This window comes from Cylas formicarius, unplaced genomic scaffold, assembly GCF_029955315.1.
Source record: "Cylas formicarius isolate icCylForm1 unplaced genomic scaffold, icCylForm1.1 PGA_scaffold_5__7_contigs__length_24384050, whole genome shotgun sequence".
Taxonomy (NCBI): domain Eukaryota; kingdom Metazoa; phylum Arthropoda; class Insecta; order Coleoptera; family Brentidae; genus Cylas; species Cylas formicarius.
The window spans coordinates 21,212,935-21,236,796 of NW_026844341.1; the positions used below are offsets into that span (position 1 = coordinate 21,212,935).

Here is a 23,862-nt window from a genome sequence, read left to right on the forward strand (position 1 = left end):
CGCGGTCGTCAAAGTGCCATATAATAGGAAAAAATAAATAATACAGAAAAAAATAAATTGAACTCATATATTTTTACCGACGACAATGTTACAAATAAATAAAATAAATATTATTAATAAACTACCGGTTAGACATTTGGTATCCGAGCTACGTTCCAGCCGCCGCCACTAATGCCGGTTTGGTTTTCGTGTTGGTAAAGAGTCGCTTTGAAACCACCACGTGGGGTAGCGGCGCGGAACGCGTAGGTATATATATAGTGTGTGGCAATAAATAGTAAGACGTGGGGGGAGGGTTTAGAGGATGAGCTCGACGAAGGCGGTGTCGAGGTCGTCTCCGATTTCCTTGTAACGCTCTTTCTCCGCGACAAGGTCGTCTGCAACGCGCAAAAAAAAAAACAAAACATTAACACAAAATAATGACAAATAAAAATAGAAAAATAATCCGTTATTAAATGCCGATACAAGTTGATGAAGTAAAATAAAAATCCCGACCTTCGGTTGGTACCGCAGCACAATAACAACATTAAAATTAAATTTCCTGACTTTTAAAGTCTCAAACGAACAAATACTCTCAATGGGGCTTAAAAAACTCAAAAGATTAGCGTTTTCATATAAACATGTATCGTAACTGAACAATATTCAGTCGTCATAAGTTGCTATTTTGCCTAATTTAATTTACGAGGTGTATTCAAAAAGTAAGGCGACTTTTGTTATTGGGCGGGCTACGTACGTTCGATGTTCGATATTTTTTTTACATGGGTACATATGTCCCTAAGTTCACAGTTTCAGCCAATATGCACGTTTACTTTTTTTGAGACAGAACCGTTAGACGTGTTCTACGTGCTAATTGCATATAACAACAACGGCATATGGCGTATCTACTTTCAGCAAAAAAAAATGTGTACAAGCTGTTTCAAGATGGCCTGAGAAGAGGCCGATGACGAACTTCGCTCTAGACGCTCCACCACGTCAATAACTGATGAATGCGTTCAAGAACACACAGAGAGACAAAAGGAGTTGGAAAATCGTCGAATCACTATTAGAGAAATGGCTGAAGATGTTGGCGCCTTTACTGACTCGTGCCATGCAAATTTTGCCAAAGGTTTGAGGGCAAAAAGGTTATAGCTGGTGACGAATCATATGACCGAAAAAAGCAAGTTCGATGAAATGTTTTGCTTACTGTTTTCTTTGATTATCACGGCGTAGTACATCGAGAGTTCTTACCACAAGGTGGTACTAGCTTGAAAAAGTATCAAGTTAGGACACACCACAGTCATATGAAAAAACACGCTTCTGGCCCTTAAAATCTCTATTGCTGATTTCTGAAAGACTCGAGTTATATCAATAAAAAGATAATTGGAAATGTTGTGCCAGATTTAGAGCTGTTGTTTGTTTAATATTTCCTTCTTAATGATAATAACCAACAATCAATCTTGTAGGTGCGTGTCAAAATGTGGCCTGTATCTATATTTTCCTATAGAACTTTTTTGGGCCCCGCAAACTTATCGGCATTTAATTAAAAAATAAAGACACTCGCTACTTACCGCTGCTTAGCGACCTACGTTAATAGCACTTCAACACTAAAACGGCATTAAAAGACATGCAAACCAAGCGAAAAAAAAAAAAAAAAAAAAACAAATTAAAAACCTCCGTATAATTAAATTATTAGCTTTTAACTACATAAAATACATAGTAATATTAGAAAATATAAACAGGCTTTAAAATAGAAATTTATTTATGTATATACTTAGTAATACTTGAAACAACCTTTCTTTTTGCGCTACTATCGACCAAATATGTCTGAAATATGATTTTTTTCCGGCGAATTCGCCCAAATGAAGAAGCGGCTCGAACAATTTTACGTATTCAATCCACCAAAAAAAAGGAAAATTCTTCCGACAAAATTATTTTACAAAAAAAAAGAAAACGCGAATACGGAATGTACAATAAAAAAATTATACAAAAAAAAAAAACAAAACGACCGGAACAAAGCGTGGTGAGGGGCACGTGATTATTGAATTATAATTTTTTATTTTATTTTCGGGTCTCTACGAATGGCAGTGTTGATCGTTATTGCAACAAACGGTTTATATAAATATTCGTTCATAATTTCGGCTCCGCAATTTTGACAGTTGACAGCAACATACGGGGCGTCGAGAATCTCGTCGCAAAGAATGAAAAAAAAAAAGATAGAAAAAATAAGGAGCACCGAACTATATTTTCGCGATTCGGAATGAACGAAACGGAATGTCTGTCTGGGACAGGGGGGGGGGCGCCCCCGAAGCCACGCGCCGGCGCGGCGGTTTTGATATTATTCGTATTGCATCGTGTATAAAAAAAAACATTTATAATAATAATAATTAATAGTGGTGGTGGTGGGAGGGGTGTCCCCGCGTGGTTACTACATGTTTTGCATCTCATGCAGTGTCAGTTCCATTTCCGCCTCGAGTCTTTTGTTTTTCTCCTTTTCCACCAACAGGTCGTCTGCAATGGGGGGCAAAGGGGGTTAATATGCCACACACACACACGTTAAAAAAAAAACGAAAATAAAAATAATACGAAACGCTGCGTGGTTACTCTTGCGCAGGTTTCAAATGCATTTTTTGTTTTTGAGCGAAGGAGGGGGGCGGGGGGGTTATTGATACGCACCTTCGAGTCTGTCGACTTCCTTTTGTAGCTTTTGGACGGAACGCTCTGCGAATTCGGCGCGCGCCTCCGCCTGCGGGGTTGGGGTAGAAGAAATTTCGGTTAAAATTCGTTTTGTTCGGCCCTAGCGGGCCTACGCGTATAAAGGCGACAGCAGTGGAATAAGTTGGGAACCATTTTACAATAATCATTACTACTCCATTGCCAAAACGTTTGATTTATTATTAGATGCAGTACATTATCAGTCTAAATTACATTAGTCGACAACGAAATATTTTAAGACCAACAATCCTTGATTTTAGTATTTCCTTTGTAGCACATTTATTTCAAACTACAAACAATTTATACAAGATTTGTAGTGTGCAAAACCGGTTTTTCTGGAATTCACTCACTTGTCATATCTAAAATGTGTCCCAATTTTGAACTACCACTATCAACATGTATTTTCGTGCACTTTTAGAAGATTCCTTAAAAAAACTACGCGAATTTTATTATTAGTTCTTCCTATCTAATTCATGCAATAGGCAAATGATATAAAGGAAACGTCTGCTGGAAGTTTTCAGTTGTTTATTCTCGAAACGAGTAACAATAGATACACAGTACTCAGTATTTAAAATTTTAATGTCGATAGTAGCAATTTAAACTTGGGTCGCTGTGTAGACAAAACAAGTAAATACCGAAAAATCTACAACTTTTATGGCAATCAACGAATTAAATTATATAATTTGTTAGTCGACCGCTGATAATTTGATTTTGATTAACTTCGGTGTATTTATGCATCTAAATTCACAACTTTTATGTAATTCAACCGTAAAATGGTGCATAATGGTAAAGAAAATGGTAACTTAATGGAAAAAGAGACTGTTCAGCAAAATACGCTTTGTTCCGATTTTATTCAGATTGTCACATGAAGTCAGACCCAACTTATTCGACTGCTGTTTACTCAATTAAAATGGTGGGTTCAATATGGGCCGCGCCTTAAAAGCAAATTAGAAACAAACTCGACTATTGACAAAAAAAGGAAAAACATTTTATTCCAAAGCAAAATCGGACATCTGAATCAAGCAATATCAAAGTAAAAATTTGAAATGAATAAAAAATGGTTTGGTTTAGCGTGCGAAGGATCAAAACTGCGCTCCTTCACCTCTGACCATATTGTAACGCACCCTTTTAATTAAAAAAAAAACTTGAAACAGTATTTCCCACATTTCAACCCGCAACCATGCAAAATGATAAAATAAATAAAACACCAGTAAAGCGAAAAGGCATGCAAAAAAGAATACTAACGTGCTCAGCGAAATATACTTACAATCGATCCGTGCCGTGAAGTTAATAATATCTATCTACAATCGCTGCCTTCCTCTACGCTACATCAAGCACAATGTCTAACGCGGTAACGGCCCCTAACGTAAAAGGAGACCTGTTCCCACAGCCCGCGGCGTGATCAAGAAGAAGAAGCAATAAAACACGACGTAACTTGGACTGGCTTCGGTAATGGATCTTGACTTTGCGAGGTAAATTTTCTTTAGAATCAGACGGGTAAAGTATAAGATTGGTCACGAACTATCAATATGTTTGAACTTAGTGGTGGTGGTGATATATTTTTGAGTATTTTTGGTGGTAACAATCTTGTATGTAGAATAACAAATAATATAACAATTTTACATTTTAAAATGGTAAATTCTTATGGTTGCATTAATATATAACCCTAAACTTGCAATATATACGTTAAATGTTTAAATGTACACGTGCACTTGAAACATTGGAAGGCCTTTTTGAATACTCTTGAATGACATGAATACTGCTATTTCCTAACCTATACATTTTTTTTAAATGAAACTTTCCGAGTTTCTTATATCATTATATTGTTATTATTATTTTACCACCAAATAATAATAATAAAAATGATTTTTGTCAGAATACCTGGGTAAAGTGATAGTCCCCATTTCTAACCGTCTTTTGATATTGCAAAATTCGGCCCAGTTTCCTACCACGCCGTTGCCAGTCCATTTTAAAACGAGTTCACCGAGAGGAAGATCGAAAAGCTCGTGGAAGCGCATAACGTAATGGAATGAGTGTGTTGGCGTGCAAGTCGTAATTATTCCCGACCGCGATTTATGATTCCATTTCAACGTCTCAAGTTTCATTCTAAATATTTTCCGAGTTTCGAATCTGTTCGAAACATATACATTTTTTATTTCATGGGTTACCCAATGCTTTGGACGTGGCCATTAAACTAACCAAAACACGACTTTACCGTTGTCACTCGGTGTAATTCATAAAATATTTAAAATCAAACTGAGTATTCGTTCTTTGTTAATTTTGTTCGGTAGCTATTAATACCCGATCCCAAAATCTTTGTATAAGCCGTGACGTGTGTAAGACGCGAACCAAATGGGTTGTGTGTGTGTGAAGTTTTTGGCGCAGGCGCCGGACCCATTAAAAAAAAAAAAGTGTGTTCGTGTCGTGCTGACTTACTTCGCGCAATTTATCGGAAATAATGCGGATTTGATCTTCGCTGTGTTCTCTGGTCACTGCGGCCTGGCGACAGACAGAAAAAAAAAAACACAAAATGAGAATGTTACGACATGCGCGGTGAAGGGGGGAAGCGACGCGCACACACAGGGAACGACTTTTGTGCGCCTATATACACACGTAGACAAGAGAAATGAAGAAACTTCACCAAGACCTAAACGAAGACAGAGATGATATGACAACGGCCACCCCCCAGCGAAACGTCTACGATTCTGTACAGTGCCCACGCACAAATTACCTCTCTCAGTTGCTGCTCCACCTGTTTTAACGTTACCGAGTACTCCTCCTCTTTGAGCGTCGCCTGCGTTTAGAGTTAGTACCAAAAAAATCAATAACGACAAAACGTTCAAACACTCGCGGAACATATAGCCGCCCCGGGATTGCAAGGAAGCAACGAGAGAGTCCGGCACCTTTTTGCCGCTAGCGGTATTTTAACATTCCCTCGTAATTACGGGACGACTATAGTTTTTAGGCGACCGTCTGGAAGAAGTTAATATTATTGTTTTCGACACGAAAGAATGCGAAAGAGAAAAAACAAGAGTTAAAACGGGCCATTGGTAGCTGCTGGTTAACAATAAAAAAAAAAACGCAAAAACACTGCATCTGCGCGCGCGCGCGCCTTCCTGTACCTCTTTTAGGCGAGTGGTCAGGTTCTTGATTTGATTTTTGTACTCTTCCTCGCGCTGGTTGGCCTAACAAGTGCGTATCGTGATGAAAATTATATAAAAAATTGAATAAAAAACAAATGCCGCGTATCATGTATAAGGCGGCATCCCCCATTTTGGGCACTTTTATTTCGGTTATTTTTTGCACAGTTGCCCTTTAAGCGACACTGTGCTACTATTTTGTTAAATTAAAAATGCCGTCGAGAAAATTATCATGGCCCTCTTGTTTTTTGAGATACAGAGTGAAATCCAAAACGGACGATTTTGGACTACCCCCGTGAATCGCCGTTGTCTTTTAATTTATTGAATAGAATGAAAAACGTTCTTATATGATTTTTTCCGTTGAATTCAGCGGCGTAGTTTGTAGCAATCATATATATAATTGGAATTCGTTTAAGCTTTTCAAACATATATATGGATAGGTAATAAAAATATAATTAAAAGCTGACAGCCTCGTAAGTTTTTGACACATTTGCTTTTTTGGTTTTTAATAGATCTACCTAACATAATAACCTAATATTTATTATTTAAAAATATATATATTTTCATCTTGTTTTTTCGAAATTAAATAAAAACTATCTTATATAGTAATAACTGCTCACACGTATCTTATTTTTAGTTGATTTATTATAGCCTATTGCTACAAATAATATATAATAATATAAAAAATGATTTTTGACCTTAATTTTCAAAACAACTTTATACTAATACTTATTTTTGAAACGATGATTTCCAATTAACGTAAGTCAATAAGTCATAAGTTAACGGCGATACGGCGGGTGGGTCCCAAAATCGACAGTTTTGGACTTCACCCCGTATCTCAAAAACCAAGAGAGCCAATGATAACTTCTTCAATTTAACAAAAAAAAAAGCACAGTGTCGCGTTAACCGCGATTCTCTATTTGTAAAAATAACCGAGATAGCCTGTGTCTCTATTACGATACCCCGTGCGCGTTGAAAAAGACTAAGAAAAAGTATTACCTTTTCTTCGGACACTTCCAGCGATTTCAGGTTGTTGCCTACCACGCGGAGTTCCTCTTCAAGCTCGACGATTTTACTAGAAAAACGAGAAACGAAATTAGTACCGCGTAAATTTTTTTCAGGCAAAGAGCTTGAAATTAAAATCTATGACAATCCAATAGTTGCTGATGATAGCGGAAACGGTAAGTTCTACAAATTCATATTCTAAGCCCCACATGTATTTTGTTTCAATGAAAAGTCACATTTTTAAATATGATAGAAAAAAACAAATTACGAAAATTCGATGAACAAAAAATTTGGGGCGAATTTTTCCCACGCCTCCCCTGTGTTACAATAGTAAGTTTTAGTTAAATAGAGCCTAAAAAATTTAGTAACTGTATCAAAATCGCCATCACCTCGTCAAATTTAACATGTTAAAAATTGAGACGTTTTGGACCAAAGTTTATATAAACTTTTATCTTTATTTTGGGTCTCAGAATACGTGGTTAAAATATTGACGTCTAATTTCGGGACATCCTGCATATCTAGAGACTTTTAATTAGAAATCTTTCAAGTCAACATAATTTGCATGGCATTTACGGCTTCTAAATTTTCTATAGCTCTATGAGGCAAACAAAAGAAAGTGCGGGTCGCACCTTACATGGTTCTTGCAGTTTTCAAATTGCGATTTTCTGGTGGAAACTTTCAAGCTCTTCGCCGCGTATAAACAAGGTGAGGAAAACGTGAAATAAATTTAAAAAAAAAAAAGCGCGCAAAGCGTCAGCTACCCCACCTGTCGGACACGTCGGCACGCTCCTCGGCTTTCTCGAGGTCCTGCTCCATCATCACCAACTTCCTGGCCACCTGGCAACACAGCGAAATTCGTTCATGCGCACAAGCCAAAGTTAAAAACGGCAAAAAAAACGGATCAGATTAGAAAAAGGAAAAAAAAACAAAAGCTACGGTCGGCCGTTACGGTGTTACGCTAAAAGAAAAAACCCTCTCCTAGTTTGTCGGGCGTTGCCGCTTGTCTCCGGGCAAAACGCAAATAAAACGGAGTTAATGCCGTAAGACATGCCATCGAAAACCGATGAAAAATAGAAAACCTACGATTCGCCCGCTTCCGCGCGTTCCTCGGCTCTTTCCAGGTCGGCTTCCACCATCGCCAATTTACGGGCTACCTGCGTACAAAAACAAAAGAAAAACGTTTTCGGATTGAAACGGCGACAGGAAAACGTCAAAACGCAAGCGAGCTGTTATTGGGTTACACGCGAAACAACTCTGGATAAAACAAATATTTTTCGTATATTGTTATATATATAAATATCTGCGACGTTAAATCGTATATGCGTAACGGTGCAGAAATCTGGTTTTAATTCGATCTGTCCTACACAATAAAGGGTCTGCAAAAAAAAAAAAGTTAGCAACTGCGAATTTGGTTGCCTATCACGAAAAACAACATACCAACTACATACGTGTTCAAAGTAAAACTTAATTTTCGACAAATATAAATATACAGGGTGTTTTCAAATGAATTTCATTTTAAAAAGGAAACTTCATATGAACCTATGTCCTAAATGTCTTAACTTTTGAGATACAGCGTCGTAAAGTATTCAAAAATATATTTTTTCCTACTCCCCTCTGTAAAATGCCTAATCTAGCGTGCCCAAAGCGTCACTTTACCACGTCAGTTTCGATTCCCACAGATCCGAGCCATTTCCGGGATTTTACCGCACGGAACTGGGGGCAATGGAAAGTTTTCGTGTCGTTTTTCGAAAATGTACCCAAAAAATTAACGATCGTAGAAAAAGTATAACACGTTCGGTAAACTTTTTAAGTCACTCGTGAGTCAAATGCCGTTTACCGCACTTGTTGCATGATATACTATTAATTATTTGCATTATTGTGCACCATATTTTTTTAAAAAACACACCAGTGGCGGGCGGGCGCAATTTTCCCTGCGTATTTTGGCAGACACGCCACTGATTTAAAATAAAAATTATCCTTACAATTTCCAATCATTTTTAATTTTAATTTAATTAATTAATTTTATTCTCTGCATGCTGTTACGTCATATTAACTTTATGACTAAGCAGAGAAGAGGTTTTTATTTTTCAAACGGAAACTGGACATTGGATTCAATAAAGTCAAGAAAATAATTTTTATTTTAAGAAATATCAGTGGCTGGATATCAATGTCGCCCAAAATAGACATGTAAAATTGTGCCCGCCACTAGTCTATTTTAAGAAAATTGTAGTACACTGACTAACACCCCTTGATACGTACGTACATGTGCGGCAAATTTCACTAAAATATAAATATATATTCGGTTAATGTCGAGCTAGACTTCGCCATTTGGGATATATAACTGTATTAGTTTGTATTGTATTATTATTACAGATACTATATCTTAAAAGTTAACACGTTTTATTATATGTTCATATGAAGTTTTTTCTTTAAAAATTTCGCCCCCTTAATGATGGACATTCACTTAGAAAGCGCCCTGTATAATTGGAATGTTCGAAAACGAATTTCTCAAAACTAATGACTCTTCCTTGGTGTAAAGTCAAAACACTCGGTTAAAAAAAAACAATTCCCAAGTATGACAGCGCCCTCTACGAATTGTATTTGATATCTTTCTCCGTTTCAAAATGTCCATAATTTTTCGAAATAATTAAATTTTATTTTCGACCCCCTTACATCTAACATCTCATACAGCATTTTTTTTTATTCCGATGTACGCCATATAAAGAATTAATTGAACATGTTTTTTTATCATCAGTTAAGCAATTCCCAAAGTATCGCCAATGGTTTATTTTAAAAACTCCAAGCAGCTAACAAATTAATTTTTATAACTAAAACCCTTCGTATCAAAGTATATGCAAGCAAAAATCTTGACTTGTGCGTTTGTTCAAAAAACCAATTACTGCACCGGCCCCACCTACATATACAAACACACAAATAAGAAATAGTTCATGGAACATACTCATCGGATCTGTAGCCAAAAACGACGAAAATGGCGCCCCCAACGGTTTACATCCGCCGACGACCAAAGTTTATCGGAAAGTCAGTCCCCCACCGCACCACATGTCCATTTAAAATTAAAATTTCCACCCCGACAGACCACAGGATCGTTTCGTATAAATTAGCTGCCGCGTAATAAAAAAGATTGAGCCAACATCAAGTTACAATAAATAAATAATAGTTAAAATTTCAAACCGCGATTTTTTTTTTAAATTAAAACAGCGCCCCCCAGCGCCCCTTATATTTTGCGGCCAGCACCCGGGGGAGGGGACGCGCGTTGTAAAACCCACTCTATAATAGTAGCAATTTCTAATAACCTAAATAAAACTCTAACAATAAAAAAAGTCCTCCCAAGGACCATCGGATTAACGATTATTTACACCTCGATATATATTAAACGAATTGAAACGAATCCCACTGAGTTAGCACCGAATATTAAATATTGCACATCCGCGTAGCACTCGGAGACGCAAACAAAAAAAAAACACTAGAACTCAAATCCGACGATGGACGCGGCACACGGTATATTCCATGAATATTTCCCGGGAGAGGCACTTTTCTGACGGCGGAAAACACAACAGCGTGACATACAAGGAAGTTAAAAAAAACACTCAGGTATCGTTATTATTGACCTCGTCGTATTTTTTGTCGGCCTCTTCGGCTAGGAAACGGGCCTCCTTCAGTTGGTTCTCGAGTGCGTCCATGCGTTCTTCATCGGCCAGGGCACGGTTCTCGAGTATCTTGCGTTGCCTGCAAGTCGGGTGAACCAAACGGTTGCAACATTTTTAATAAGAAACGAACGAGGCCGATATCACATTACATCGCGCGCGCTCGCTCTCACCGGTTGCCCCGGCAACGGGGGCGTGGCCGTCTTAAGCGCGAAAACGCTGGTGGGGACATTCTAAACCGTCCCGCTACACTACTGGCGGTGAGAGCGAACGACGTAATTAATATATGGAACTGTCAAATGTCCTCTCCGTCTCGTGATGCGTACTATACCTAATAATTAAATAAATAAAAAAAACAAAACACAGAGCATAGCACAGCGGGGGGAGTTCTGAAATCAATGGACGAGATAAGATTACATTGGCGAAAGCGTGCTTTTCCGGTAGTTTTCTTGCCAAATTATCGGTAAATCGTTAATAAGTAATCTAAAAATCAATTTCAATTCAATAGGTAAAAATAATTGCAGCATTAACTCGACAAGTTACACATTAAGTAAACAAGTAATTCAGATCACTGCAAATCCTCATTAAATTTTAGGGTAAATTATGGTTAAAATCAGTTGGGAGGTTGCTGGGGTGGCAATTGGTAAATCATCAAGTCAAAACGAGAGTACTTGCTAATTAATTAAATATAGAAAAAATATTTTCAGCTTTACACTAAACGCAAATAACCCCCATAGTCGCCACGAATGCGTTTTATATACAGCGTTATTCACGATGAGTGTCCTATTAGACGTACATGGAGAATTTTCGTCTTTTATATGGGACGTCCTGTATATTACATTTTTAAATTCTGCGAATCGTTCCGGCACTTTTTTGTGTAACATGTACCATACCTATCTCGACCATTTTCGAAGATAATATGTATGATAATTAACTTATCGCGTAGAGGGCGTTCATAAGATAAGGCCCAATTGGTAAGTAATAAAAATCCATTTTTATATAGTGCATATGCATTCAAATGAGCAATTAATGAGCTATCTAAAAGTACCAAACTATGGTGTATCTATTTTCACTGGTTTTCAAGTTATAAGCACAAAAAAAATATGGCAATTAAAGCGAATTAAAGTAATCATATTTCGCTTGGGTAGCGGGCTTTGGTCAGCCGTGGTGACGTTTTTTGTAATCAAATTCCTCTTTGACATAAATAAGCTTAATATTCCGTTATTAGCGTGTTCAAACGAGTAATTGCAGTGAACAGTGAAACTGGAAGGAAATACATATGCCAACAAAACTTTAATATTCGCATAAACTGCTATACAGAAAAGTAATGTTAAAGGCTAATAAACGGTTTTAAATCGTTTTTAATTACATACAACTAGATATTATGGTTGAAATTACCTCTCTTTGCCCTAAGACATCCACGGATTGACTTCATAACATGGTTTCAAGATAGGCATCAACCGGTGTAATATCTACCGAACGCGGTTTGTGCAATGAGCCAGAGCTCCATCGAGTGTGTAACTACTATTCGTAAATTATCCAGATATTTTTCCTGGTTAAAATTCCCGTTGTAGATACAAAAATCAATTTTATTATCAATCATCGACGAAGCTAAATGTATTTTGAAATCGCTTTTCTCGTAAAATTTTACATTTTCTGATGATCAAAAATGATTATTTCTTGTGTCCCTCCCGTGAAAATTTTCACTCATCAGTATGAATAATTCTTTTCACAAAATCGCGATCTTGTATTCTATCCAATATCATCTCACAAAAGTCTACGCGTAATAGTGCGATGTTGAGGTTTTGGAAGTTCCCTCCTTCGTAGGCTTCAAATTAATTTGCTCATTTACGTGCCGCTGTAAAATATAGCGAGTTCTATTTAAAATCCCACGTAACACGGATTTTTATATTTTGCCAATGTACGCGATAAGTTAATTATCATACTATATCATGATTAAGCAATTTAATGGGAAGAAAATTCAAGTGTTCAGATTCAATGTTTAGACATGTTCGACAAAAAAGTTCGAGAATGTTTCTAAAATCTAAAAACGTAATAATATACAAGTCACTCTCCATAAACGTCTAATGGGACACTCGGGCCCCCACGTTCGGAAAAGCACCCGTTCGGGACCCAACACCGGCGAACCCTCCCTCGACGGTGAAGGGGAGGTTCGCTTTTTAGATAATTTCCTGTACCTCTTCGTATTTCTTGTCGGCCTCTTCGGCGATTTGTTTCGCTTGGGCCAGTTGTTGCTCCAGCGCGGCCACCCGGTCATCCTCCATGTTCGTCCGGTTCTCCAGGGCTTTGCGTATCCTAATATCGGGAGGGAAGCGGCGGGGGGAAAGGGTTTGGGGAGAAAAAAAAACGGGACAATGTTAGTTCGGGCCACGCGACAATAAAATTAAAAGCGGGCACACGCACACACGTACAGAACGCCGGGATGAGGAGGGGGCGGGGCGAACGCAAAAAGTGGTACGAATTATATTGTGCAAGTTCGGTGGTCGTTGAAAAACCAAAAAGTGATAGAAACAAATCATTAAGAAGGAATAATATTCATTTATGTAAATAAAAAAAAAGTGCCCGGCCCGAGATGTGATATTATTTATGGATTACGTAGCGGCAACGCCGCCGAATTGCACGTCGACGACAAATCCGCGTCGAACAAATAGCACAATACTTTCACTGTTTAGTTTATTATCTTGTTTATCGGCGAGAGGCGAACATATTTTTTCCATTAAGCCGCGCCCGCGAGAGCAAAAAAAAAACGCGTTTTGCGGTATTCCGCGGCGTCCAAAACAATATTGAAAAAAAAAAAAGATTCGTACCACCGTACGCGTCGTCATAAGAAAAACCATCGGATGTCGATCCTACCGCGACTGCGCCACGATATCCGAGGGCTTTTTTTGATAAAACCAGGGGCGTAGGGGGTGGCGACAAAAATAACAACGCGGGCGAACCTTTCGCTCTCGTCGGCGGCGGCGGAGGCCTCCGCCAGTTTGGCGGTGGCTGTGGCCAGACGCTCCTCCGACCTTTCCAGGTCCTCTTCCAGCAGTTGGATGCGACGGTTGAGGGCAGCGACCTCGGATTCAGCCTGGAAAAATAAAATAACAAAAGATTGAATTAACGATTCACGAAATAAACGACTTAAAATTGTCACAAAGTCACACCGAAATGGAACTGGATATATTTTCGCATCACCTCCCTCGGAGGTCGAAAAAATGAATACGCAAGGAAAATATAAATATTAGCGGGAAAGTTACCTTAACCTATATAGTTTTATCACCAACTAAACTCAACAGGAAGATTTTTTTAAAGCGACCTTAAAATAATAAAAACTGTACGTACTGGCACTAGTGTTGGGACAGTCAATTGACTACTTCTTAATTGACTGGTCAAATTTAAATGACAAATTATCATTATTTAAGAAGAATATGGATTTTATAATCGATTATTAGGCGTTTGTGATGTCCAATTTACCTATAACCCTATTCAAGGAATATCCGAACACGATACTTAGCGATTCGGGGAATCCCAAAAAAAATTTCTACTGCATCTAGTTTTATTTATTATAGTTTTTCAAACTATTTCTGTCAATTGACAAAGAAAAATTTAACCGGTCAATTCCACAACCCGAGGCCTAACCAAAATATTAATTTAGCAATATTTGCAATTTAATTAAAGATTTTGTTCTAGCAACATCAAATTAATTAATAATTTTAATCAAATTAATATTTGTCTTTTAAATTTTACCGATTTTTTTTTTGGAACGACACTGAGGTTTTGCTTTCACAAAGATTTCACAGAAGAACAATTTGAAAGCATTTCTAGTTATACCCAAAGTAAGTTAGAACTTTATTTTGCCATATTAAGTAATTTGCAATAATTTAAATATTGTGGTTTAATTACATATAGATATTATTTTTTAAAGTTTAATTTGATATTCATAAAATGATATTTAATTTTTATCTAATTAATTTTAATAAGTGCTCAATGATTTTACGAATTTAACAGGGAACACAAAGATTTCACAGTGCTAATACACCAGATTTCATGATTAATTTGCCTTGTCAATTCGAAAATATTGTCTCAAAAACTTTAAAAAAAGTCAAATTTCGATATTTTTTAGATGAATCTGTAATTTTTCCAACATATGTGACATATTAAAAGGGAAATGTAATTTTGAAGAAATTTCTCAAAGTGGCGAAATTTTATCATTAAGCATTTAAATTCGGAAGATTATTAAAAAATTCATACAGGGTTAAAAATTTTAAAAATTGACAAAATTTTGAGAAATTTGCAAAAATTGCGAAAAACACAACAGCGGAACGTTAAAAAAATGTATATCGGAATTTGGGGAAATATTTTTCAAAACAGTACTTCCAGCTCCAAATACAAAGCTAATAATATGTAAACGCGATACGATAACGAGGCGTATATATTGTACGAGTTGAATCGATTTTGCCACGCCTCCGTGATCACGCATCGTCCATTGATCGGTTTCCTGTGCGTTTCCCATCCTCATGGCGGATCGACAATGAAAAATAGAAAAAAATAAAATAGATTTTCCGCCCGAAATTCGATGTATACGGTGAAAATGAACGCAACGACCTCCGAAACGCCTTCTCAAGGTTGTAAACGCGAACCTCTAACCGCAGAAGTTCAATACACATCGGACTTGCCCACGACATTTTAACTAACCATCAGGTGTTAATTAAATACCTTTATACGCACCGCATGGATACCGTTTTACAATTCTCGATGAATTACGTCGAATTGTATACATAAGAGTAAATATTACCAGAGCATAAAAAAAATTGTTTGCTCGTGTATTTTTGCCGAGAATATCCCGAAAATGCCACCAAAAAAATCTTTCGGAGCACAAAACATTAGCAATTACGTTTAACGATCAGGTCTGGCTGGTTTTACAACCAAATTAATACTAAAAGTTTCCTCGATTTGAAAGAAGTTAAGTCCCGGAAAACATTAAAATATTATGACCCTTGATCTAAAGTACCAAAGAAACCAAAAGTAACAAGATTGCTTTCGAAAAATCGTCACTAGGCGGGGCAAGGGACGCATTGTTTTTCTCTCGTGCTTCTGGAACTTTCGCAAAATCGATGTAATTTAATTGTGCATGCACGCTGTATAAAATGTCCTTCACATCTCGTCGAACTTCAAAGCAAACATCGATAAATATTAAAATTTGCGTTGTTGAATGATTTTTTTCAAATATCTCGCGCCCCGTATAATTGACGAAACCTGAAAAAATTTTTGCTGTCTATGCGAGCTATATCGCAATATAAAAGAAAGTGAGATCTGAATCATAGTCTTTCAGTTATAACCAATTTTCAATAATAGGGAGACCCACTTTTCAGTTTTTTTGAATTTGCGGCGCACCCTGTATATTTTTGAAAAATTTTCAAGAATAAAAGTTTATGGAATCGTATCTTTTGCTTCTTCTATTGCTTCAAATTTCGGACACTTATCGTGTTTCATAACAAGATCCAAAAAACAGTCGAAAATCGCGAAAAAAATGTGGATACCGGCGTCGGATCAGGGTCATTTCTTGTAAGCTTATGTGTCTCGTGGATGGTTAAAAAACAGGCAAATTTCAATTTTGTAGCTCCAACGGTTTGAAAATTATTCGGGAAAAACCAAAAGACGAGAACGGAGAACGGACAGACACAGTTTTATACGAGCGCAGATACTTTCGAAAAATTCGATTTCAACGACTTTCGAAATTAACAAGTGGAAAATATTATTGACGATTCATTGGAGACACTTATTAATCTGATGAGCGTTCGACTTGGCCTCTTTTATTTAACGATTTAACAAATATGAACGCTTTATGAATATTTTAATAATATTCCAAATAAAATATATCCTGCTTAACGATGCCTTTGCATTTCAAAACATCCCGTTCCAACCCTCGATTTGGAGTACAATGTAATTATGACCCTGAAAACTGAACATCGAACAGGATTGGCCACGATGCAATTCCTACCTGTATTTCTGCATGTATTTTTATCAGAAAACAATTGCTGTTAAAATGCATTAATTTGTAAGTGCGATATATTTTTTTTTCATTATTTTTTAAATGTGTTTTTTTTAATAAACACGATTTTTCTGCTCTCTACTAATAAATACTCGTGCGCAACTTATTCAGCAGTGTCACTGACGTCTTAAAATAACCTTTTGCGCACGCTCGAGAACTGTATAATTGGATACTTAAGAATGGGGAGGAAAAAACAATTTTAGGACAATTCTCATTTTTTTTTGTGGTTTTGAACAAATTGAAATCACTAAATTCGGGATGAATTAGGTTTCTTTGAATTAAAGGCGGAAATAATACAGTACTCTGGCAAAAATTATAGAGTATAAAGTTATACAGAAGAATCTTTCATTTTGAAATAAAATGAATAAATAATAGAAACGATTACTAAAAAGAAGGTCGGTTTTTTCAAATTCATGTCTGTACATAACATGTTCATATATCAAACTATTTTTCTAGGTAAGTCTTCGTTCAACAAACAATAAATTTTCATTTTTGATTAATGGAAAATCGAATAACAAGCTTTTTTATCATCTTTGTAGTTTCATAGCCTAAAAAATATTTTTGTGGCGACAAAAGGAATTTCTCGTACATTCAAAAGTGTAACGTTGTCACTTTGGAGTCGAATTATTGTTTTATACAAAAAACAACCATTAACCACTCTCCACATAATTTTTTATTGGAATCAAAATAAGGATAACATTTTTGTGATCCCTTTCCTTTTTTCTTTTTTGGAATGGTTCCCGTACCACTCGGTTCCGAAGTAGTATATAACATCTCATAGATACGATAAAAAGAGACACTCAATGGTTTCAATTCTTGCATTTTTGATGGAGGTTAAACCTCAAAGTTTAAGAAAACAAGCGCTTTGCGCGCGTGCAATTCGGCAGAAATTGGGTTGAGTGTGATGTGCCGGGCTTTCTTGGTAAAAAGGCAAAGGATCAAATAGTTTACGCATAATTAACACGAAACTTAAACCCGATTTGTGGCTGGCGATAAGATATGATTTTCCTCGCTCTGAGCTAATTTCTATTAGTAAACGGTATCCGAGATAAGACAGAAAACGCGTCGATGCCCTAATATGGAAGAAAAATAAACAACCTGCGATTAGGCAACGTTGCAAAGCGTAAAAAAAGTTAGAAGCCGACCAAAGGCCGCCGATTCCTTATTTAAACAATAACCAGATGCTCCGCCGTAGAACGCTGACGGCGAATTGGCCAAGGACAATAAAAAAAAAACTATCTACCGAATTGGTATAGTTTGAACAACGCAACCCAAACGGGCGGCCGATACATACAGTCGGTCAAAAAAAGTCTCCCTAAACATAGTATTTTTTCAGTTTTCTTTTAGTTTCATATCGGCAATCTCATTAGTAATAAAAATAAAATAAAAATCATTTCACACGATAAAAAATAAGGCAGTTTTATAAGCAAGAAACTATGTCAAATAAGTCTCCGTACATTATTATTTCTCATGATAAATTGAAAAGTTTCTTAATGTCTAATATTCTGTACAATTGCCATATGGCATTAAGTCTTTTGGGAAGACTCAAAACAAGCTTTCTTGTAACTTTTTCAAAGCGCAATTGGAATTTCGCAATTTTTAGCGCCCATTTTGCTTTTACTTGAAAACCACTGACTTAAAACTGGCGTCAAAAATGAACAAGTAACTCATTTGTTTAAGCGAAATTTGATAAAATAATGATAATTAGCATAATAATAACATGGTTCCTTGCTTCTAAAACTGCCTTATTTTTAATCGATCAAATAAAGTGTCTCAAATGATTTTTATTTTATTTTTATTACTCTTAATGAGATTGCAGATACTTACTTTAAATATATTTCTTATTAAACGAAAGTGAAAGAAAAGAAAACCGATAAAATAGTATGTATAAAGAGACTTTTTTGACCGACTGTATATAATATATATATATATATATATATATATATATATATATATATATATATATATATATATATATATATATATATATAATTATTTGGGACCTTTGCCGCTCGCTTAAACGACTTTTTTCAAGGATTCCCCCGTTTTTTTGCAACACAGCAACGCCCAACTAATTCTGATGGAAATTAAACGAAATAGCTATATTTCTAATCAAAATGTTCAATAAACGTCGCCAAATTGTCAATAAATATCTATAAAATACGGAATGAAAACAACGTGACGGCAACCGGACGCCCACGCGGCTCAATTACATCGCCGTAGCATTTTTTTCCGTACTTATATAATTAGAAGGTCGCGGAGTAAGAATTTCGACAGCCACTCTTCAGCCGAACGATTACAAACGCGAATGGTATTTGTGAACGTCGGGCAATCTCGTATCATAACGGTCGAAATTTGCATAATGACGCCGCGGTTCGGGAAAATCGTTTAAGGAAAAACGAAAACGCGACACCGCCGCGGCTTACGAAAAACTGCACACGTGGAGAAAGGGCCCCTCGCTCGAACGCACAAGAGAAAAACCTGTTTCGCGGCGGCACCGCTTCGTATCAAAATTCAATAACAATTTAATCGTTTTAATTGATAACGGTGTGATATCGGGGACTATCCAAGGGCGACGATTTCGGGAGCCCGTGAAATTAACGTCATCACCGAATTTTATACGAAATCGATAGCGGCCATTCCGCCTTCGTTGGCTAACCATGCGATCGGTGGTCAAACTTTAAATCGCGAAATGACTCACGAGGCGACCAAAACTCACTTCTTCTCGCCGCATGATCTCCATTTGGAGTCTTTTATTGAACTCCTCGCACTCATCCTTGTACCGTTCCATTTCTTCCTTGGTCTGACGCATTTTCTTCTTCAGCACGTCCAACAATGACCCCTGCTGGATGTTCGTCGCCATTTTCGCGTTCGGAAAATCGAGGAAATAACACAACGGCACGAATCGATTCAGACAAAAACCCCGTGCGAACGAAAAACGCCACCGTACCTTATATCGCGGACGAATCGACTGGGCGAGTCAACCGGCTCCAACATGGCGGCGCGAGCGCGTGCGCACGATCACCACCTGCCGACGCGCGTTTGCCGCGTCTCGTTTGTTTTCTTCAACGTCGAGAGCATTTACGAATTTATGGTCGCGACCGCAAAAACAAAGTGCGACAGCGGATGTCGCTACGGGGCATATATTTTTCATCGAACGTCTATAACGAACTAGACGCGACTCTCGTTTCTGAATAAAAATTATTTCGCGAGGATTAATTTGCGGCGCTTCGTGTGGCAACGTGGCGGTCCGTGACGTCGACACGCGGGCGCGACCGCGCTTAAATTTGAAAAGCAGCAGGGCGAAGAGGAGGCACCGCGTAGATGACACAATCGGTGGAAATCCGGTGTGTATGTGTGACTTTACGTCGCGTATGCGTGCGTAATTTTCGTTGCATTGAAACCTCCGGTCGGAGACAATAAAGAAAAAAAACAAAAGAATGTTCACGCGTCATTTAACTCAATTCGGTGGTATTTTGCGGAACGCGGCGATGCCGGCTCTACTTATATCAGTAATTTACCCATAACCCAGTTTGAATCGGATTAACGTCACGAGCTGAATGTTTAAGTTAATATTTGAAATTGGATGAGTAACGATCTCCCGACTTATCGTGTGCGATATAAATGCGACTGTAGCGCAATCGGTGCGCGGAAAGTTAATAAAAATTGACGCTCGATTTCTTTTTCGCTACAAATATGGCAGAATCCGGTTTCGACGTTACGCGGCGTTTTTTTTATTTAGAATTAAAAAATCATTGAAACGAGAGTTTGTTTTTATTCAGAGTGTCGAAGTTCAATAAAAATCAGTATCAGATCGAGTCGAAGTGTTCACGCGGTCCAATTTCGATAAACAACTGGCAATTAAACAAAGAGAGCGCATATTGTAGCGGTCACGTGAGGTTAAAAGTTCCGCACGCAAAATTTTACCGTTCTATTTATAAGCTCGAAAAAATGCGGCCGAACCTAAAAACGTCGGTATAAGCCTGCGCGTAAAGTTTACAAGATTTTTGTTTGGTTTCGAGGCTAAAAATAGAGCGAGTTTAGACGCATTAATTCTCGAATAAACTGTGTATTGTCTTTACCACCTACCCTCTTCAGCTGTCCATTCATAATGTTATGGATCTCGTTTCTGATTATGTTGAACTTCATCAGGGTGTCTGAACTGAATATCGAACTGAACGCCAGACCCGGGTAATCGGCACAGCGTCTTCCTTTACGCCTGGTCTCTCTTTCAGCCACCACTTCGGTCCTTTCGGACGTACAGCGGAGCTTCGCCAACTCTTCGATCTCAGGATCCAGCGGATCCTCTTTTTCGACTTCCTGGTCGCTTTGGCTCGACCCCTCGGCAGCGGGTCGAAACACCAAAGACATATTTTCACCGTCGTCGACGACGACATCCTTCGTTTGCTCGTCCTGTTTTCGACTTTTCGGCTTTTTCGATTTTCTCAGTTTCTGATTGCGGTCGTTTTTAACGGGCTTTGATATCGGCTTGCTACTAACTAACTCTACGGGCTCGTCATCACACTGAGTAAGATCTATCACTTCAATATCACAATTCGACGCTTTGTTGTCGTTTGATTCTTGCGGAAAGGCACCTTGGTCGTTTACTACTGCTACTACTTCGCCGCTTGCCAAATTTTGCACCACCCCATCGACATCCTCTAACCTCTGGTCCCTGGCACTGATGCTGTTTGTTATTGTTTTCGAATTTGACAACACGTTCTCGCTACTGTACACGCTCAGCGGGGGATTCGGGCAAGGTTCTAAAATGGTCCTGCGTCTGGTGCCATCATTTCTGGGGTGGTGTTGGTGGCCCCTTTTTTTGGCACCCCCGGGGGGCCTCTTCGACGACATCGTCGTGCGCGGCGCGTTAACGCACGTACCTCTCTCTCGCCATCTTGGCTAGACTGGCGCTACTATCGCGCGGACGACTCGACAGTTACGACACGCGGCATTGCCAAAAGCACGTAATCTCATCCGCGATTTGCCGTCTTTCCCAGTCGTATGCAACCAACCTTGCGGCGGTGAACATCGTCCCGTGCAGGAAGTGCACTCAAGCCGGACCCGATAGAATAACGTAGTGACGCCACGCGCTCCGGTACCCCGGCCATATTTGGCAGCGTGCGGCGCTCCAAGGGGGTTATATTTAGAACGTAATTCGAGCGAGACGCGATGTTCGAATAGAACGAAAGTTATGTCACCGCGTTTCGGCCGAATCGACGGATGTTTAAAAAACTTACGTTCTGGAGGGCTTTTTCTTTCTCCTCCAGTTTGCCCAGGACCTGCGTGAGCTGTTCCTGCGTTTGGTCGAGCTCGTTCTCGACGGTCTGGATCTTCTTTTGAAGGGCGCGGGCTTCCTCCTCGGCCTGCGACGGAAACGCGCGGTTAAATCTATTGGAATCGCCGCGGTCCTTCGAGACGGATGCTTACCTTTTCGGCGCGCAAGTTGGCATCCTTGGCCTGTTGCTCGTTGTAAGCGGCCCGGTCCAACGCGTTGTCCTTCTCAAGCTTCATCGCTTGCATTTTCTTCTTGATCGCGTCCATTGCGGCGGTAGTTTCGGCGGTTTATACACTGCAACGGAAACAAAATGGGTTAAAGGAGTCCGGAATGTTGTAATAATTCGCGAATTAGGGTGGGACTCTTAAAAGTAGTTCCATGTATGTCGTTCGAGCGTCATTAAGGTCACAGTTTGTAGTAAACAGTGCAATTAAACGCATATATCGAATAATAATAAGCGCCTTAAAAATTGTCATTCGATTCGGCAAGAATTTTCAAGAACCAACCCAAAGTTTTGGTACTGTTAATCGCGTTTTGCACGACGGTATGCAATTTCACCGCATTAATGCGCATAAATATTATTTTGCTGGCTCGTGCGAGCGTCGGCCATATCCATAATTAACAGGAAAACTGAGGAGCGTGGCAGCGGCCGCGCACGCAAGAAAAAAATGGCATCGGTCGATTAATACTATACAGGGCGTTTGTAAAGGTGTTATTCCTGGACATAATTGCTTTGAAAAAAATATTTGTAAAGAAAATGAATTTTGGGTGCTCCGGAACATTTAATGGGGACGCTCGACGACGTGACTCACCCTGTAGACCATATTCGACGCACCAGTCGATGGAATTCGATCGTATCGTTCACGTTTTCCAGTGTGACGACTTTGTTTTTGTTCTGATGTTTATAAACATAGATCGTGATGACGATAAATGTTAAAACATTTTTGGTGTCGCCTAGTCAGCGGATATTTGGCTCGGTTCGGAGTGCATTTCGAGGTTGGTAAGAAAATTTAGGGCCGATTCATTTGAGTAAGTATGAAAAACAACAAAAGGATCCTTAAAATCGTTATATAATATAGAAAGCAAAATAGGAGGCAGAAAATATTTAGAGAAAAAGGACGATACGTAACGTATTTTGCATGTCGATTTTCTAAAAACAAAGAAACAAATTCTCTTAGTACCAGTAATAAAATTCCAAATCGTCATCAACTATGCACGTACATAAATCATGAAAAAATTTTTTTTCGTCTGTCGTATAAAATGCGGGGTGTCTAAAAAACTAAGCTTAAGCTCTTATCTTCAAATATACCTATTATGAGCAAACACCCGGTACTTTAAGATGTGCCCTTTTGGCGAAAAAATGGAAAATATTTATGAGGATAGCAAATTTAATATAAGTTTCTTTTTAAATTGAAAATGAAATAGACGCCATTTTTTAAAAACACCTAATCAGCTGTAATATACCGATCGACACCGCTGGATCGGTACAGATATAAGAGAAGAAGCAGAAAACTTACCGGAAACGAACGAAGACGAACAACTGCGTGTATTCTAAAGCACCGTACACTCGGTATACGCACGGTTTAGAAGCGACTGAACTGGCGAGGTGCTATCAGTTTACTTGGGACTCCTTACCGGGCAGAGGATACGTGGTGGCCCCTCCACGGGACCAAGAATAGACCGAGTCCGACTCAAGCGAACAAAGACACGATAAGATACCTCGGGATACGCGAGGTAACCAAAATGTTGATCGAAAATTTCACGGGAAATATATAGTAATATCTTCAACAACGAGCTATATAATAATAATAATCTCCATATTAATTAAAATAGTTGAAAACCTGGATAACCTGATGTCATGTTAGTTAAAGGGCCTTTTTATCCCTTAATGAATTGAACAAACATTACCGTGACATTTTCATTGATATTTACTTATAGTCTGTGACATTGTCCAAATAAAAACAATATAGTTCGATTGGCCCTTCGTTTAAAATTTCGTTTAACTTAACATATATTGTTAATTTATAT

General features: G+C 38.2%; 1 protein-coding gene across 25 annotated transcripts; it reads right to left on the minus strand.

The window, feature by feature from the left end:
* Window positions 1-53: 53 nt before the first annotated feature.
* Window positions 54-23,511, minus strand: LOC132701890 (tropomyosin-2). Of its 25 annotated transcripts, XM_060670162.1 has the most exons (11): window positions 23,352-23,511; window positions 21,987-22,128; window positions 21,797-21,922; window positions 13,459-13,592; window positions 12,697-12,814; window positions 10,463-10,580; window positions 7,917-7,987; window positions 6,828-6,903; window positions 5,811-5,873; window positions 2,650-2,719; window positions 1,634-2,484 (listed from the first exon to the last, which is right to left on the minus strand). In XM_060670162.1, exons 2-11 carry the CDS (start codon window positions 22,007-22,009, stop codon window positions 2,402-2,404), a joined length of 882 nt encoding a protein of 293 aa, XP_060526145.1. In that variant the 5' UTR covers window positions 22,010-22,128; window positions 23,352-23,511; the 3' UTR covers window positions 1,634-2,401. The 25 variants fall into 25 exon arrangements, 24 of the variants coding, with proteins under 24 accessions (XP_060526152.1, XP_060526154.1, XP_060526153.1 ...); XM_060670169.1 differs by lacking the exons at window positions 1,634-2,484; window positions 12,697-12,814 and adding an exon at window positions 54-374 and having other exon boundaries at window positions 23,352-23,510; XM_060670171.1 differs by lacking the exons at window positions 1,634-2,484; window positions 7,917-7,987; window positions 10,463-10,580 and adding exons at window positions 54-374; window positions 7,600-7,670 and having other exon boundaries at window positions 23,352-23,510.
* Window positions 23,512-23,862: the final 351 nt, after the last annotated feature.

Bases quoted from the DNA above. Each gene is read 5' to 3' on its own strand.
- LOC132701890 (XM_060670158.1), bottom strand. From the start codon at position 21,410: ATGTCGTCGAAGAGGCCCCCCGGGGGTGCCAAAAAAAGGGGCCACCAA. The intron at 5,483-6,827 runs GTAATACTTTTT...CTCTAAACGCAG, and splicing joins TGGAAGTGTCCGAAGAAAAG to GCGACGCTCAAAGAGGAGGA. The intron at 2,720-5,419 runs GTAATTTGTGCG...CCAACCCCGCAG, and splicing joins TGGAGCAGCAACTGAGAGAG to GCGGAGGCGCGCGCCGAATT.